This window comes from Lates calcarifer, linkage group LG9 (assembly GCF_001640805.2).
Source record: "Lates calcarifer isolate ASB-BC8 linkage group LG9, TLL_Latcal_v3, whole genome shotgun sequence".
NCBI lineage: Eukaryota > Metazoa > Chordata > Actinopteri > Centropomidae > Lates > Lates calcarifer.
Window position 1 is genome coordinate 8892370 of NC_066841.1, and position 19834 is coordinate 8912203.

At 39.7% G+C, this 19834-nt stretch overlaps 1 protein-coding gene across 1 annotated transcript; it reads right to left on the minus strand.

Moving 5' to 3' along the window:
* Positions 1-3908: 3908 nt before the first annotated feature.
* Positions 3909-15404, minus strand: urm1 (ubiquitin related modifier 1). Its single transcript, XM_018670529.2, has 5 exons — positions 15333-15404; positions 13398-13468; positions 7749-7830; positions 5631-5679; positions 3909-4961 (listed from the first exon to the last, which is right to left on the minus strand). Exons 1-5 carry the CDS (start codon positions 15365-15367, stop codon positions 4893-4895), a joined length of 306 nt encoding a protein of 101 aa, XP_018526045.1. The 5' UTR covers positions 15368-15404; the 3' UTR covers positions 3909-4892.
* Positions 15405-19834: the final 4430 nt, after the last annotated feature.

Sequence of the window (19834 nt, forward strand, 5' to 3'; positions counted from 1 at the left end):
CAACTCCCCGTCTTGTAAGGTGGGGGGAAAAGATTGGAAAGAAAACAGTTTTCAGTATCAGACACACAGCCAATACTGTCAAAGGGCATTTAGGCAGGCGTAGCAGCAGGTGCACCCATTGGGCCTATACATTAACTGTCCCCGTGCGCGCAGGCGCGCGCGCGCGCGCACACACACACACACGTACGCACTTGTGATTCAAATAATCAAATGTTTCATTTCCTCTTTTTCGCATTTGGCAGAGGAGCATACGGGGTCTCTAGCGATTGATTGTCCAAACGCAATTCTTGAGTAAACTCAAATTCAACCCCAAGAATTGTGTATGGACATCTGTTGCTGCAGACTCACATTCATCACTGCTGGCCAAACGCCACATCAAGAATGTGGGCCTCCAAAAACCATAAAGAAAGGCCTTTAGTCTCCCTTTGTTTTTTTGTTTTGTTTTTTTTTTTGTTTAAATTAAACTGTCTCGTTTCAGGTAAGATGCACATCACAATTTGCATGTCACGGAGAAAGAGAGAGAGAAAAGACGCGGGACTGGGCCAATAAAGTGGAGGAAACCTCACTCTGCCTCATGTACTGTGTTTTTCGGGATGTGCGTTGTGGTTGGCCCCGATTGGTATTTACACTTTGTCGAAGATCTAATGAAGACTGTTTGTTTTAAATGGCAAATATCGACTGGAGGCATTGATGTATCGACTGTGTTTGGCAAATAGTAGGAAGCTGTGAGCTGAATGCTCGCATGCAGCACAGATGCTCGTTGTGGAAGAGATGAGCAAAGCTGAAAAACAAACAAACAAAATAAAAACTGGACCATGTCACCAGATACACGAGGTTATGAATGGGAAGAAATGCAAAGAAACGATGCAGATTAAATTAAGGTGAAAAGAGTTTTCGTTAAAAGCTGCAACTGGCTTGAAAGTAGTTTCTTAAACAATTTCTAATCATTTATTAATACACCAAGAGCCCATTAAAGCTAAACCCCAGAGTACATCCTGCAGCAGGGCACTTAACCACAGATGTATTAGTTAAACACAACTTGCATTTATTGCCTCTGAAACTAAATGAAAGGCAGATTAGTAAATGTAAAGGTGTTATAATATTATAAAAACAGTGAACAAACAAACAGAACAGAGGAAGCCTGATGGTTGGATGCTGCCAAATTTCTGGAGCCAAACAGCGTCACTGATAAATCACGTGGGACACTTTTTGGCCCATTAAGCGTTTTGATGTTTTTTTATTTTACTCATTTTTAAAACATTTATTTTACTGTTAAAAATAATTCCAATTATTCTCTAAAAACGATAAATTGCTGTACATTTGCAGTAATATTAATCCAATAAATAATAAAAACAACAGACGCTTTTAACGGTTTAAGTTTAGTGGGAAAAAATACGTCAAATATTTTAAAATATGTTTTTAAAATAATGCTGTTTTGCTCTCAGTTATGGACTCACTAATTAATTCGATAATAAATTCGAAACAACACTACACACACACACACAGAGAGAGAGAGAGAGAGAGAGAGAGAGCCAACGTGTGTGTTGCTGAACATTAAAGGCTAACCTTTCATAATTCCAGAGGATTAGTGCATCATGTTTGCTCTTGTGCACAAATACTTCTGTGCCCACTGTGTTGGAAGCGTCTTTTCTGGCGTTTATCTCATAGAAATGTCGTTTTTAATCGTTTCTGTATTGATTTGACAGGATATTAATAGCCTCTGAATTACAACCGAATATTATTTATTTTAATAATTGAAGCTTGTGCTGCACAAATGCCTGGTCTGTCCACGTGTTCAGCCAAAAACAACTGTATAGCAGTGATTTCAATTTAAAAAAAGCTTTCTTTTAATAATAATAATAATAATGATAATCAGCAGGTTGTAGTGTTACATTATAAGAGAAGTGAGTCTTGTAGGCTAACATTATGATTGTGGCGACAGACGCCAACCCCCCCCCCGCCTCTAAATAGCATCTTTTTGAACATGTCAAAGGCCACGAGCTCAGTTTTTACCGTTTAATTCAGTTGTGCATTTCTAGCTCCAGTGTTTCTGTTCACATGCAACTATAACATGCCCTGAGTCACAGCACTGGGTTCACTGCAGGGAAGTATGGGAGCCCGTGGGTGCAACAGCAAAACACGATGGAGAGCACATTTGCTTTAAAGCGTTAAAACAAGCAGGCAGGTGTTACTTTATTTAGTAAATAATTTCAGATTATGTGAGAGGATGCAAAAAAAGTCGAATTAATAAATTCTGTCAGCATAATGGAAATATTAGGGGTAGGCTAAATATATGGCTATATACTTTTTTAATACAAGGATGTTTTCAGGCGTTATAGTTAAAACAGTTTTGCAAAAGGACGATGGTGTCAGTCTGATAGTTTAGAAAACACACTAAATCGATGCTATTATGTATAATCATAGTCTAGTAGTTTATTTTTATTGGCTGGTGTTTACTTTATGGCTGCTCACCTCTGAGAGGAGATTACAGGGGCTATTTTTATGCTCACTGTTGTAACCTGAACTGCTCAGAGTCGTTATGATACATGTGTGTGATCGGATGGTGAGGCCAGGTCCACTCCCTCACCACCACCACCACCACCTCTCCTGCTGAGCAGTCAGCCAGTCGAGCCAGTGTGGAGAGTATAAACTGTGCAGGCCCAGGAAATAGTCCAGACCCTGCAGGACTGATGGAACAAGCATTTATAACTGAGTGCATATGAGAAATAAAGTGGGAACTGAAATGGAATTAAATGTTTGTACAAACCTGATTTGCACAGGGATTATGGCTATAACCTCATATAACATATTGTAGTAGGTTACAACATAAAATTTAAAAAACGTCAAAGGTTTCTGCAGCAGCTTACATAACCTTTGCAACCTCTGATGCTCTGAAATATTGAGCCCTTATAATTAGAAAAAAGCGACATTTTAAAATGGTGGCCAAGCCTGTACACACATGCAGATAAATGTTGATCATGTCCTCCGTCTCTAAAAGTCTCCCCAGCCTTCTCCCTCACAGACACATACATAGTATCCTATAGGCCCGCACTAGCTGACACAGTGCTACATTTTCTCCTCCCTAACCCCCTCGCAGCCTCATTAGCATTTCCTTTCTACCGGCCATTATCGGCCGGTTTCCCGTTGCAAATCGGACTCCACAACCGAGAAAAGGTTTTAGGTCGCCCCGGGCGTTCAGGGGAGGGCAGCCCGGAGGCTAGACCTCGACCTCCCGCAGTGGTCCTGTAGTTCACGCCCCACCCACCACCACCACACACATGCACGCATACACAACATCCCCCCCCCCCCTTATGAATATTCCATCTGAGAGGGGCTATAGGACGGTAAAATCTCCCTAAAGTCTCGTCTAATCAGCCTAAAACTGCGGTGTGATCACAGAGCTGGGCTTAAATCGATCAGATATAAGCTATCACCAGGAATTATCGAAGCGTGATGTAAAATCCTAATTGAGGAAAGCGTTTGGCTATAGGCCTCTGTGTGTGGTACAGGGTAGTATGGATCCTGTACGGTGACATTGTTCAGAGGGAGTAAAGCAGGCATAATATGGTTTGGCAATTTTTTAGATAATAACCTTTACATTAGATAACACATTCATAAAAATGACGATATGTAACTTATAGCAGTGGATATTTAGTACAAAAGATTATGTGCTGTAATATTAATTTGAAATAATAAGCGTATAGGGGTATAAAGGTACATGAGAATTAAATTTTCCTAATTAATTACACATTTGATTCGTAATCTCACCACTGAGCTTATAAATGAAAATATACACTCCTGCCAGAGATATAGGTAAAAATAAAGCTAAATTGTCTAGCATATTGCTTAAATATTTTTTGATAATTGAGAATGTAATACCAGAAATTATATAGGTTCAGACATGGGTGTATTTTTTAAGGTTTTAATAGTTTTTCGAATATCAGAAGCACTTAGAAGAATTTTTAAAAAATAATTAAAGTTTTTTTTGTCATAAAAAGAAAGAAAACTTTTATTTAGTAACACTTAATTTTAGCATCAGCATTTTTAAGCACTATATAAACATTTAGTAAATTGTAACACACTGTAATGTAAGTTTAGAAGTGTATTTTATAATGTAATGTATTAATGAGGTATTTCAACTATAACTCCACTTGTGAAGCATCCATAACTGGTTGCTGGTGTAAACAGGGAGTGAATGATAATATAACACAGCTGCAATTATATAAACTATAGTATATATTCATCTGAGAGTTATAATTGTTGACAAATACTTAATAATAAACACTTAAAATGACATTATACTTGCATATAACTACATTATAGTGTGTTATGAACAATTTACTAAATGTTTATTTGCAGCTTATAAATGCTAATTAGTGGGGGTTAAAGTGTTACCTTTTCTTTAATATTCTCATGACCAGAAAGCCACTGTAGAACTCAAATACGTTCATTTTGTCTTTCTGTCATGCTGGAACAGACACTGTAGGGAGATGAAGGTACACACACTAACTGTAGGTATTTACACTGGCACCTGTGAGCTGACCAGTACACCCAGAGCTTCATGCGACTCCCCGTTGAGCCTGTCCAGTTAGATTAAAAAACAAACAAAAAAAAATCGTTGTTATTTACGAAATGGTCCACAGAGTTCCTGTCTCAGAGCTTCCGCATTTTTCTCAGTAACCATCTCTGAATTTCCACTCACTTCTGCGGACAAACATCAATCACCTCTGTCGTCACGGTGCAGGTTGACACGTTCACAGCGTCCAATGGGGTGACTTGTTGTTGAGATGTGCGAGTTGGGGGGGGGGGCTGGGAGTGAAGAGTGGAGAGGATGTGGACAAAAAGGGGGTTACAGAGAAGTCAAGGATGTGTTGGTATTCCCCACTCATTTTCTATCCACCATGAAGAGTAGAAATAAACACAATGTTGTCTTGGTCTTGTAGTTGGTAATCCAGCTCCCCCTAAGGTTCAGAAAACACACACAATGTTCAATATTCAACATCTGTACAAGTCAAAGCAGAAATGTGTGTTCACCAACACAAATGTATGTATTACTCCTGTGTTCCCTTTGGGGTCCAATCAATGACAAACTTTTCATTTCATTTACATCCTGTGTTGAGTTCTGTAATTGAATCGATGGATTCAAATTGAAGCATTCAGACTGTTTGTGCATGTAAATATGTGTTCATGTACGAGACCCCAAGGACAAACTTGTCTTGCAGCTGCTTCCACGCTATATGAAACATTAACTGACTCAGAGAAAATGAACAGTCTCAGTATCAGTGAACATACGGGCTAACCTTCTCACACACACACACACATACACATACACACACACACACACACACACACACACACACACACACACACACACACACACACACACACAAACAGTGCTCCTGTTCCTGATTTAAAACGTCCACACAAGCATTTTATATCATTATAGGGATCTCTGCATACAGGCTGAAGGCATAAACACTGCTGCATGCATGATCACTAAACAAAAAACACTAATAGTGCAAGAGTGTAGTGTAAGAGCACAAAATGAAAAATACTACATTTTTTTACACACTGCTACAAACACACACTCTCCACACCATCTGACAGTGAACATGGCTCCTAGTGCTCACCATTAGTTCCCAGTCTGCATCATTGATAAGGACCAGAATCCCAGGTCTCCTGGAAAAAAACACACCATTTAGAGTGAGACGCATTTCCCAGAGGTAACTGACAAACATATGTGCACACACACATACACACACACATAAAACACACAGATTTAAACAGCTCACACACACAAATACTAATTTTGTATACATGAAGGGAAATAGCAGTCCTCAAATAAATATATAAATAAATACAATTGAGAGAAAACATTCAAGTTGTTTTCAAAAAAAGGCAGCAAAATTAGCTACAAGCAAAATTTAAATGATGTTTAATCAAAGGGAAATAAAAAAATATTGCTTCAATCTTGGGCAGGAGATTTAGATTTTTTTCTCTGAATGTAAGTCAGTCAAACTGAACCATATTTTGAAAATAAATAAATAAACTATAACTCATGAAATCCCTGTTAATTCTTAACAATTACAATTTACTCTTCAACTTTTGGCAGTGATGCACTGAGACACAGGGATCAGTTGACTGCTGATACAGCTTAACTAACAATTCCAATCAAATTAGTGTAGTGTAAGTGATGAATATACCTGAAAGTAACTAGAAAAATATTTAAGAATTTGCTTGAAATAAATTATTCTTTTAAGTCAAAAAGAAATGCATATATTTTTTTTCCCCATTTTTTCATTACAGTTCGTACCAAAATACCCCAGAGACATTAAGAAATCAAATCCTGTGTTTAAATTTTCAACACTTCACAGTATACAATTAATTAATTAATTAATTAATTACATTAATTAATTAATAGACAACCAGTTTATGTTCGAGACCAACACTGGTATATTCATGTTAATACATGTATTAGTGTAAGTGACTTCATATGTGCTTTTGTGTGTGTTATATTCATGTTACATCACATACAGGATCAGAAATTAGTGCTAATCTTGTGTAATTTAAACTGATCTGTTTTTTTCCCAAACTGTTTTCTGGCTAACAAGGACAGAACATAATGGTGATTCTTCTGTAAATAAAAGTGGCTGAGGTAAAAGAGTTGAGAGAAAACGGGGGGAAAAACAGACTGTCATTGGAAATTAATGGGGGCCCAAAAATAACATACACATGAAGCTTTAAAAAAAATCGCCACCCTTCGAAAGAGGATAATGGGGATAATGGGGGAGGGTAACAACACAGGCACCTTTGGGTGCAGCCTTCTTAACAGATGTGTGTGTGTTTTTTTTTTCTCTGAAAGCCAGTGAGTTCAGTTAATGTGGAAGGTGAGACAATGCCTGAAACAGATACTGATGCCCCTCATACAGTTCAAACAAGCTTCTTTCCACCTTGTAGATGCTCTATGACGTCAGTGAGAAAGGGCAGTGGGAGAGGAACCTGTGAGAACGGACGTGTTGTGTCTGCACAAGTGTATGTGCACACACATACACAGACACACACACAGGACTGTGTTGAGAAAGAACAAAAGAAGAGAAAAAAAGGTAAAGACTGTAAACTACTCACATACAGCACCCATAGATCTTTTTAAACAATAATGAGGAAACACCTTGATGATGATTTACTCAAAAAAAAAAAAGAAAAGAAAAAAAACATGCTGCCAACACAAAGTGCACACAAACACACACACATATAATCTATAAGGTTTATAGGTAGCCCAGCTTTTTCCTCCATTCATTGGTTAGGTGGTGCTATAAATAGTCCTGCACAAAGGCAGCTGTAAAAGTCAGCCAGTCCTATAAGACCGCTGTGAGCCCTGGACCCAAACACACACACACATATACACACATGTGGTTACAAACACACCAGCTCATGTGCACACACACACACTTGCACACAGGTAATCATCTTAGTGAAACCTATAACCTGAAGGCTAGACTGTTTTTTTTCAGCACTTCAGCAGTTTGAAACTGCAGGAGAAATGCTTCAGAAAGACTCTGGTTCAGATTCATTTTCAATTCTTCAACATACTGAAAGCTTTTCTCAAAAAGCAATTTTTATCAAATATCGCAGTCATTTTTGGTGGTTTAGTTTTTTTGTTCCAGCGGCTGCACAACGCACAGCATATCCTTGACGGTTATATTGTTGTACACAGATCAAGTGTGTGTCAAGTGCACACACACACTCACACAGAGTCTCCTTGGACAAAGAGTTCAGGCCGTTCCTTCAGCAGGTTCCGTTGGATCCAGACCAGCAGCTGCTTCACGTCCCCTAGAAAACACACACACACACACACACACACACACACACACATACAAAGCCCATACAGAGGCAGACAACAGAGGTCACAGGTTAGGGGTTAAGGGTCAAGGTGCACAGCTCCAGCCCCCTGGTCGATGTGACGCGACAGAGGCACCAGGCGGGACGAGGCTGTGTACATGTGTGTGTGTGTGTGTCTGTGTGCATGTATATTTATGAGTGTATGTGTATGTTTGGGGGTGGGGGGTGGGGGGAGGACACTGGAAATGGGGGGAGGGTTGACTGATGTCAATGGCCAAGAGCGACATTATTCACCTTGGTTAGAAAGAAATAAAATGAATGATTTGAAACAACTGAACAGTCCAGAAAACAGAAACCATCAACAGCTGGACATGCAATTTCAAAAAATTAAAAATGAAGAAAATAACTGAAATATTAAGGCATTTTCTAACAGCATGTCCACCTTAAAAAAATATAAATCCAAATATATTTCTCTCTCGTCTCTCACTTGTGGCGATTATTTCACTGCACAACTAATGAAATAAACAGCAAAATCCTATTTCAGAATAATTATTCTCTTGGTTACAGTTGAACATTAAACACACAGCTTTTCGCCTGAGCTTAAATATCAGCAATGCTTAAATTTTCCGAGTCTGACCTCTTGAACAATCAGATTGACCTCGTCTCAACAATAGGTTGAGCCTCACTCAGACCGACTGACAACCACAAAGGCGACGACAATGAGAGGTTTTAGGATAAATCCCCACTAAACAACCAACAATGAATATATTATAGTTCTGGCTATCGTTAACATTAAGATTCAAGGTGTTTTAAGAGCCTTTGAGCATTTCTAGGTGTGTGTTAGTGCTTGGTGTGTTTCCCTATATAAATAGTGGTATAATGTGGACACACAAATGTAAATGCAGGTAAATGCAGTAAAAACAAAACACACAAATTTAATATTTTCTTGTTGCCATTTCCTGGTTGTGTGTTCACATGTGTGTATGATCACAGCTGCACATTTAATGTACACATGTGCGACAACTCGTGATAACACTTCAGAGTAGAATTGCAATCGCTCACACACACACACACACACACACACACACACACACACACACACACACACACACACACACAGGGTCATACACACGACATCATAATTAACAGTACCGGCCTCCTTCACCAGTTTACACGGGACCGACAGAACAAGAGAGGTGAGGTACTGAAATGTGCAAGGAGAGAGTAAATAAACAAAAGAGAGAAAGTAAATACACAACAGGAGAGAAAGAGAGCGGCAGCAGCAGATGGAGCAGATACGAGGGTAAGAGGACAACAGTGAGTCATCTCGAGCCAGGTGTAAGGAGAGCGGTGAAGCCGTAGCAGGGAGGCGTCGAATCACTCAGGGGTACACAAGTTCAGCTGGATCAAAGGCAGCTAATATCACATTAAACCAGTACACAGTCATCAGTTTCTATCAAGTACCAAATGCAGGTTTATAATTTGTCTAAATTGGTGAGACATCCTGGTGTCTAAAACTGTCCAGAAATACACCACCAAAAACCTGTACCTCATGAAATTATATTGAGAGAGGTGTGTTAAAGGACATGTGCTGTTAATTTCAAAAGTGGGTCCACACATCTTATGCAAAATGGGGTTTTTTTTGTTTTGTTTTATTTTCTGTGGAGGAGGCGTCTTTTACACAGTTTAATTATTTGTCCACAAAATCTTGGAAATTACACTTTCTGATTCCAATCAAGCAACAAGGATAGCAAAATATAAAATACAAATACACACAAGATTAAATAAAATACAAAGTAACATAAAAATAGATTCCTGCAAAAGGGCATACTTTGGAAAATTTGAACATTTAGCTCACAAAACAAAAAAAGGATATGTGAAAAAAAAAGAGCGATTTCTAGAGGTACCTGCCCGGTCACTGTGGCTATGAGGGCGACAGACTGTGTGGATGATATGTGATGTATATGTATAAGGTGTGTGTGAGCGTGCGTGCATGTGTGTGTGTGTGTGTGTAGCGTGTGCATTTGCACATGCGCCTCTGAGCCTGTGTGGATGGCGCTCAGGTTAATTGCAGTGCTGTCGGCCAGCTCAGTTGTATAATGATAGTGCTAGTTTTCTACGGTTCCAGGCCTCCATATAAAAAAGACAAATACCTCCCCTTGCAAAACACACACACACACACACACACACACACCACACACACACACACACACATAGAGCAGTAAGCAGTGAATATTGACCTGCACCTCTGCGGGGGCTAAAAACAGAACTAATCACTACAGCAGTCATAACTCCTTCTTTGTGGTGACTCCTTTCTTTGCTCTCTCTCTGCCTTTGACTATTGGTATTTTTCTCCACCATTACCCCTTATTCGCTCTTTCATCCTCTCGACCATTTACTTTTTCATTTGCTCTCTCCGTGTCTCTCTCTCTCTCTCTCACACACACACACACACACACACACACACACACACACACACACACACACACACACACTCTCTTTCTCTCGTAAAACCTGTTCTCCTACCCTCTTTCACCTGTTCATCTCTTTCCATCTTTTGCCTCCCCTTTTATATTCCCCCTTTCTAAACACACGCACACACACACACACAAACATGTTAAAAGTTGCACATAGAAAATAAACAGATTGCCTCAGCTCAATACACATGTTGCTAATAATTCAAACTTTCATCAATTAAGCTTTTTACAACAGAAACAGTCGTTGGACACTGCCCTATTAATGGCTGCCTTATAAAAGGTTACACGGGTCTACAAATTTAGGAGTTCGAGGGGTGAAGGAAAGAACAGTGACACGGAAAGGCTGAGAGGTGAAGGTTTTTGATAGCGCTTTGCGGTCCAGGTAGAGGGGAAAAGAAAATGAGGGAACAGACAGACAAGAAAGAGGGGGGAAAATGCGTCACAGGCTCCTGGTGCATCTTGGGATGGCTGTATTGCGTGGGTGGAAAAGGAGACACGGAGAGAGGGAGGGGAGGGAAAAGGCGCCATTTTGACGCTGATTCAAAACCGTGCCCGCTTTTCTTTTGTGCATGCAGTTTTCTCCCTCCTTTCCTCCCCTTTTGCTTTTCTTGTCTTTCGTGCAATTATGACAGTCATGTGAGGGGGGCTGGAGGGGTGGGATGGGGTGGGCGAGCTATCCATCTTTCCGCTGATACGAGAGGCGAAAAGTGCATGATCCTTAGACCACAGGGGTTTTGTTGAGTGTATGAGAGAGAGAGAGAGTTAGATAAAGAAGGAGAGAGAGAGAAAGAGTGGGGGTGGGGTCTTTCAGTCGAGGGTCATCAATCACTGGCTGGGGTCAAAGAGAAATACGAAGGATTCAGAACCAATTATATCTGCCTTCACTGCACCCCCTCTTTACTCTCACAAACACAAACACACACACACACACACACACACACACACACACACACACACACACACACACACACACTCACACTCACACTGAGGTGTAAGGCGAAATTAGTTCTGTGCAACATTTTCACAATCGCACAACAACTCCAGACTTAAGATCACGATAAGCAAATGCAGTCAGGAAATGTTACGTTACAGCACCTGCGACCCTGTGACATTAAAATTGTGAACTATGAACCTGCACTACATGGTAAAATCACAGCTTCTCTAGTGCCGTGCGCTCACAAACAGCCTCGCAGACACACAGGTCGGCCTCTGCAGCAAGGTCATATCTGGCTGACATTCCCTGTTCTGGTCAACTTTTGTCTTTTTGTTGTCATGGTAACATCAGCGCCGTGGATGAACACCCTTTGTTTAGTCAAATACCAAAGACACATATTTCTCGTTTGTTCTCTCTGTCCATAACACACACACACACACACACACACGTATATATAAAATCACAAGACATTTTAACCTCTAGGCATCTGCGATTCACAGCCTACACTTTTCCTCTCCTTGTTTTCTCAACGACCTGGGTCCTGAGTCAGGTTTGTGGGGGGGGGGTAAAACTCAGGCTGCAGGCAGGTTTTCCCTCCTCCCTGCTGAGTTAGTGACCCATGTTGGAGGGAACCTGAATCCCTTGGCAAAATAAAATCTAATTACTTTGGATCCTGGAGGTAGAAAACTTCTTTTATGAATTGAGAAATGAGCACACGCCCGCTAAGTCAACCAAAATTATCTTGGATGGGGAAAAAAAAAAAAAAAAAAAAAACACACACACACACACACACACACAAAAAAACTACTTAAGCTCTGTCACCTCAACTGCTCTTTTGCAACTCACAGAGACAAAATAAACTTTCCTTTTAGCCCCCTTTACCAACCATCTTCAGATGTATAGACATTACCAGTGGGCGACATTTACAAGTGGAGGAGGCAGAAAGGATCAGTTTAGAGGCAGGAGAGACAGCCACATGGATGTTAGAGAAGCGGATGACATGAGGAGGGACAGGAAAAGGGAAAGGGACGGGAGGAAAATGACTTATAAGATTAAGTTATAACAGAGAAGCTCTTAGGGATTCATTCAGAGGTCATTTTTAAAACTACTGCAGTTTCTGTGTTGCAATTTGTGAATGAAATGGAAAAAAATATATACCATTCATCAATTCTTTGGAGAGAAAGACACACATTTGATATAATACACTTTTGTAGTTTTACTTAATTGAAACAGATCTGACTCAAGAACAGGGCAAAATAAAACGAATCTCAAGACAAGATCTGTCCTCACTCTCTAGCCCCAAATCCTAGTCTGAGTTGATTTCCATTCCTCATTTTCATATTTCATTGCCAGAGGCCTAATACAGCTGTAAGTAAAATGTGCAGCTATTATTATCTAAAAATATACATTTTTGCACCACATCTGCTGTCTTTAGATGTATACTCAAGTTTACTTCAAATCACGTCAAAACCATTCTATAAGGACTAATTACAACAAAGGTTTTGCTGTTGTATGTTGATCAGGTAAAATTGTACCTGATGAAAGTGTAAAAGCTAAAACATTGTTGATAAAACGAGAACACATTGATTTCACCACAAACATTTTATTCTACATTTTTAAATGCATTTATCCTACTAGCCAGGAAACCATTGGTTTCCATTAGTTTCAGTACATTATTACAGTCAACTTGACAAGGCTGCAAACTCAATATGGAGTCCATGGTAGTGAACCTCTTGTCTAGATTTAAATTTGTTAATTTGAAACCATCATCATGTTGCAATGGAGCAAAAGACATGATGTGAAACGTCTGTAAAGATGTTGCCTTCATGTGCTGATGGACAGAGGGCTGGTTGACCACACTGCATTAACGTGCAGTCTTTTTAGAAAATGTAAATTTTATCATAAATAATATATAAAGATTGATTTTTTGAATTTAAATTTGTTTGTACAGTAAAAAGTTATTTGGCAGCCAAGATGTCTTTATGTGTGTTGTATGTACCATGAACACTAACCATACAATACCAGCCTGTGTGATCTGTAGTGAATGGACTACAGCTTGCAAAAACACAGGACTGGTCTTTTAAGTGGCAATTATAAACAGAAGCTATGATTATGACATGGGCAGAAAGGTGGCAGGTGATACTCACATGGTTCTGATTGGCTTGGAAGAGTCACATGGTGCTCCTTCACTCCATTGAAAAGCAGCTCTGCTCCTCCTCTAGACAAAGAAAAAGTCCAATAGGTAACTTATGTGTGTGTTTCTGTAGCATTTAGACATGGATATATGTGAGTGTTTAGAACATGTCATCTATCAACACTGGCTGTTCTGATATGCTAGTCTAAAGAATTTCTTCCAATAAAAACATACTTCACTTTAACAAACAACCACACTGTAATACAAGTCTAGTTGAGTTGAATGTGCCAGGAAGGGAAAATGCTGTTGTTGTTTTAATACTTGCGTTAACAAACTCTCATCAACATCAAGACAACAAAAAAAAGTCAGAAGTAGACCATCAATTTTTATGTCCCCACCATCAAGATAAAACACCTTTACAGATACAGCATTTAAACAACACACATAAATTTAAGTGGCTTAAACAGATTGCAGCATTAAATATATAAAACCCATTTATTCCTGGTTCCCATTACTCCGAGCCTGAGGCAGTTTGGCCAGACAGGGAGAAAGGTTTTATGTGTTATGTGCGTCTGGGTTAGCAAACTTGAAAGAAACAATTAAGACAAAGTGTCTTCATGATCAAATTGCAAATCAAACTCTAAGTCAAACCTGTTTAATGGTGTTAGCTGGGAAAAAGTCGTCGCGGTTTTCAAGCCTCATAATGCCTGATCAGCATGTGCAGCTAAGTTTGGGTGATGATTTTTACAGTGAGATGGCATTAAATTGTTAACTGTTTAAGATTTTGCTGTACTGTCTGTATACTATAGAATGCTGCTGTTTGTCCATAAGCATCTTGTCTGATTTCAGTCTAAGGACTTAATTGTTGTTAATAAAGTGGGTACAAGACTTGTTTGGTTCTTTCACAGTCACCATTTATGATCCAACACACCTGTCCATGCGTGACTGAATAATTGGGAGGGAAAAAAACTGAGAAAGTTATTTCAGTCAGTAGTTATTTTAGCTTTTTCAGAGATTTTCTTTAAAATAACTGCCTCACATGTTAATGCCTGGGAAAACAGTAAAAGATCAATTTAAACCCAATCAAATATGAATGAATCGTAAACTGTATTCCACCTTTTTTGCTGAATCAAGAACGTTTTATGTTCAGCTGACCTGCTGTCCAGTAGCTAAAATACTCTACAGATTACAAAAACATGTGAGTGGAATTAATCAACAGGACATGTACTAAAAGAACATTTCTCTAAGACTATCATGTCTCCATTTTCCCTACAAAGTCATTTACAGGAACATATGAGCAGATTTAATGCAACATATCAGTTCTCATTTAATAAGCTGTAGCTATAGAAACCCCCAAAACAAAGTGTTTACCAAGAATTACATATCTTGATGTACATCTTTAAAAAGTAAGATTTCATTACCCACTCATATATCTTTTGAGTATGAGTTATTCTTATTGTGCAGGCATAGTCCAAATCTAAAAACTAGAGGCTCCCAAGTCTAAAATCTAGTCATTTCTTTAGGAGGACAGAGGTCAGGGTTTTATCTTTTATTTTGGGAACTAAGTCTGACCTGAGTCCGAGGCTAAAGTCTCGAATGTTTGACAGGCTACACAGAGCAGCGTGGACTGACTGAGAGGACGTTAAAAGTCGAGTCCGCTGCCAGCACTACTCATGATAATGTCCTCCCTCCTCATATGCTAAATACGTGAAGCCAGCACATAGTCTCTACCTACTCTCGGCGCAGAGGAAGGGAGAAACTGCACTGTGATGTTTCATAAACAAACCCCAGACCAGCTTCTTTCTACGCAGATTTCAGGTCTCTTACGACAGAATATACAGAAATAAATCCCTACAACGACCGTGCGATGTTTAGTTTCGGCATGACCGCTGACAGGAAGCGTTAACAGGCACAAAAAACAATCACCGAGAAGTTTAAATTCGCCTACCCAAACTCCAGGTGAATCGCTATAGGCGCCGCCATGTTGTCGGCACATGCAGGAAGTAGAGCCGCGGGAAGTCGGAAGTGACGTATTGGACACGTTTTTCTTTCTTAAAAGCATAGATTTTATGTAAAAAGGCTAAAAGGAGACTTGATAATAACTAAAAACAATGTCAACGTAATTTTTGAAATAAAAGTGTTTTTTTTTAAAAGTATGTTGTTATTTTATTGATAATTCCACCTCTCTCTTTCAACCTTAGTATTCAAATTAAAACTTTATTTATTAGTGAAACCATAACACCACACAGTACTACCAACGTTTGATTTACAATGTATGGATATTAATTTAGACTGTGATACGTTAACAAAGAAAGAGTCATGTCATGTCGGTCATTTTAGACACTGCAGTGATCATATGAAATGTTGCCAGAAGCTTAAAAAAATGTGTTTGTGTGGGAAATATTTCTAGTTTAAATGTTGTTAATGTCTTTAACAGCTGATCACTTTGATTTAGTTTTATTTGTTATTTTTCAAATTGAGAATTTAAAATGAAATGCAGTCAACATGAGGAGCCGAAGAGCTTCTGAGCAAATTCACCTGAGGATTCAGTTTTTCTTCAGATTTAAATATTACTTTTTTATTTTGTAAAGTACGCTGAACTTGAACATGTCAGCATTTCGCACTGGCCTGCACACATGTTGGTTGTGCTTCTGTGAAATCCCAGAGTCAGTAGCCTATTGCATATATCAACTAGAATTTTAAAGCGTCCGTTGTCCTAATTTTTTGCTTGTGCTGTCAAAAGAATAATTATTTTTAAGTTTTCAAATGGGAATGTTTATTTTTCAGGCTTTGATTGAGTGCTATGTGCTTGTGGGCCTGTTGGGCGGGGGTAAAATTATCTGATGTACTTGTTTTGAAGCAAAAATCTGTGAAATTACTATGCCATATGGTGGTGCCTTCATTTATGAACTGATATCCCCTTGAACTTGACTTTATTTTGGAAAATAATTATATTGGAAAATCATCAATAGATACAGCACTCCCTCTCACACACACTCCCTGAATGTGCATATGCATGTCTGCATGTATTTGCATTGTGTCCGTCAATTTGAAAGTGTGCAGAGGCATGACATGAGTGTGTGAATGCACATCTGTCTCTCTCTGCCCCTCTATCCCTCCTTACATACGTCCTCAATCATAGAGGTGACAGTTCCAGTCCCAGTATACAGGGCTGAGAGGACGGGGGGGGGGGGTCACTCAGAGGTTTGAATTGCAAATCCGTCGCCTTCTGTTGGCGTCCAAGCCTTAGCAGGCCCTTGCCTGTCTCCATTCATGTGTTAATGAGGAGTCAGTGCAGGGGCAGATAGACAGATCGACCAGGGGCCTGGCGGGGGCGAGGAGGCAGGCGGGAAAACGAGGGTGATGGCGGAGGCAGCAGGGGAAGTTTTGAAAGATAATGAAGATGTGATAAGTACAGTTACTGTTTGCAGTCTTTCATACCCAGCTGGGATGAGGTGTATCCTCACGGGAAAAAAACAGTCGTGGGGTGAGCCCAGGGGGAGGCAGAGAGGCAGGAGATGGGGTGTGGGTGGGATTTTTTTTAATGGCTGTAAGTTTCATGGCTGTGGAGAGAGTTATCCAGGAATGATCACACCATCGCCGGGTGTCACATCACATTTGCTAAGCTGCCTTGAGGTTCACGTACTGATGTTATGGATTGCAAGCCATGCTTCTGTTGTATTGTGATGGATTCCTTGCGCTTTCTTCATCTCAGTATGCAGTAAACAAAAATTATTTCCCACATGCAGTTTATAGGTGTACACAAACAGTTGCAGTATATATATTCAAAATGATTTCTATTTGTTTTACAGCTGTAAATACACAAATCTTTATATCAAACCATGATGCATTTGAAATATATATACAGTGAATACACAGTGAAACACCTTAATCTTTCCCACAATACACAAATCTAATGTTCATAACGATGTGTTTGTTGTTCACAATACCCTGTTAAAAGGATCTGCCAAAATTCATATTTCAATGAAAACATGATTCACTTCCTGATACACGAGGAAGTGAGATTATTAGACTATTGTGTTATTTTATGAAGGAGTATTGGTAACCTTTTGTGTGACAAATACTGTTTTTCCCTCTTATTTTGTTGGTTTTCTCTGTATTCAGAGACTCCTCAGAGCTGGAGCTGATGTATATCCTACCCAGAATTCAGCCATGTTCACCTCAGCCTCCCATACTCAAGGGTGGTTTAGCTTGGTGTGATTCTAGACATTTCTTGAAATGAAGAAACCCTACAACCACTTCCACAAGTCGAGTTTTCAACCCCACTGCCAATATCTGCCTGTAGATGAACGTCAAAAGTCAACACCGCATTGCCAGGCACCAGCTATAGAGCAGCCGGGGTCACACATGATCAGATGACAATGACCAACACAATGGATTAACTATAAAAGGGCTGGGGAGGGGGGAGAGATTAGGAGTGAATTGATGACGGTTGGTTGGCTGGCAGGCAGGCAGGCAGGCCTGGGAGATCTTGGGTCTGTTTCAATGAGGAACATAAAGAGCTGAAATTAACATGTACCATGATACCAAGCAGAGAGAATCCTCTTAGCGATTACATCCATAACATGTTACGCTTATGGAACTGTATGGAAAGGGGAGACAAAGAGCAGAGCGAATGATAATTTCCCATTGTAAATTATGGGGGATCCTATTCTGCTCCGTTCTGTTTGATTTTATTGTATTCAGCTCTGTTTTGTTCTTTTCTTATTTACATCATAGTTCTCTTGATATTACAAATGCAGTAATTCTTCCACTTCCTATTTTTTTCCTAGAATTTTTTCACCTGGAATAAACTCGCACTGCCCCCCACCACCACCTCTCAGCATAACAGCTGCCAGGCCACACCACTGCCTCCCTCTTTAAGGGGGTAAGCAGCAAGAGCAACAGCAGTATTGCCTGCAACATGTGTATTGTTTCTCACATACACACACATGTTGACAAAAGCACACATTGACGGGCAAACACTCATGAGCACACACAGGAACATGCACCCACACACACGTGGACACACACACACACACACACCTGCATACACACAGTCCATCTGTCTTTGTCTCCCTCCCACTGCCATCACCACGGGTCTGTCTACAAAACAATGTGTGATCCTTTGCACAACACGCATGCTCAGTGCACCTCATACTGGGCACTCACTTGCAGGTTTACAGGCATAACATATATTTAAAAACACTGACAGAGTCGCTAAAGCACCCAGGAGGCTGCAAGATGCAAGACGTGTGGAATAGCAGGGACGTTGTTGTAAGTGGAAGAAGTCCAGAAACCACTGAGAGTCAGGAAGCACTGCTCTGTCAGCCACCTAAACTGCACCAGGAACCAGGATTCTCAGAACTGGCAATTGGCTGAATGACTGTGAACTGTATACAAGAGGAGGGCCAGCTCTAATTTGACAATGAAGTGCTGCCCCCTACTGGCTACCAGTGTGAACCACAAGAGACAGGGATTTTTAAGTCTCTGTACTTAGCAGATCTAAAATAAAAAAATGCTGTTGCTCAGCATCTTCACTGGAGCTGGTGGTGATGATTTTGGATAGGTGTGCACAGAGACTACAGCGGGGTGGCTTGGCATCACCTTCATATTTTCTTATGCTAACAAGAAATGTAAAGAGAAAATTCCCCCGTGTGTTTGCATAGCTTAATGGATAAGTCTGCTGGCAATATTCTATATTTGTCAACAAATCCAATGGAAAGACCAAAACCAATAAAGCATTAATTCCTCCACAGCCTGCCTGTGGTAATCAATCCTAAGCCTGCTTGTACCTACTGTGGATCTTTAAAAACAAGTTATGAATATATACACTTATTCTTAAGATTTTTGACCTGGAAATTCTGTCATTTTTCAAGAAAATAACAAAAATGACTAGCTAGTTTTGAGGATTTTTAATATTTCATGTCTGAAATATTTTTGAGTTACGGCAAACAAGCAATCTGATGGCATTATCTGAGTGTAAGAAAATTACAATGGCATTTATTTGGGGGGTATTATCTTACATTTAATAGACCAAACAATTAATCAATAAACAAGAAAATTTTAGAGATTAGTCTCTAATAATCAGTTGTAGCCATTTAAAAAATGTCACACAGCCAGGATTAACTAATGTGTTTGATGGGGACTAACTTCAGCCACACATGGTGCTCTACTGAGAATTTGTGTCAGCAAATATGTTCATGTGTTGCATATGGAGTTGACATAATAAACTACAGTGTCCATTTAAAAAAAAGGTACATGTGGCATGTGCAACAGTGTGGCTCACTGATGTGTTAATACCAGGTTTTGGATAAAAACTGAGGTCTATGCCACAGAAGGACAAGCTATATCAGGATTTGGCTACACAGGCAACACTTACTGTCATTTTTGGGTGAGGTCTTTGAATGGGACTTGATGAAAGCATTGTATTACAAAGTCAAAACTTTA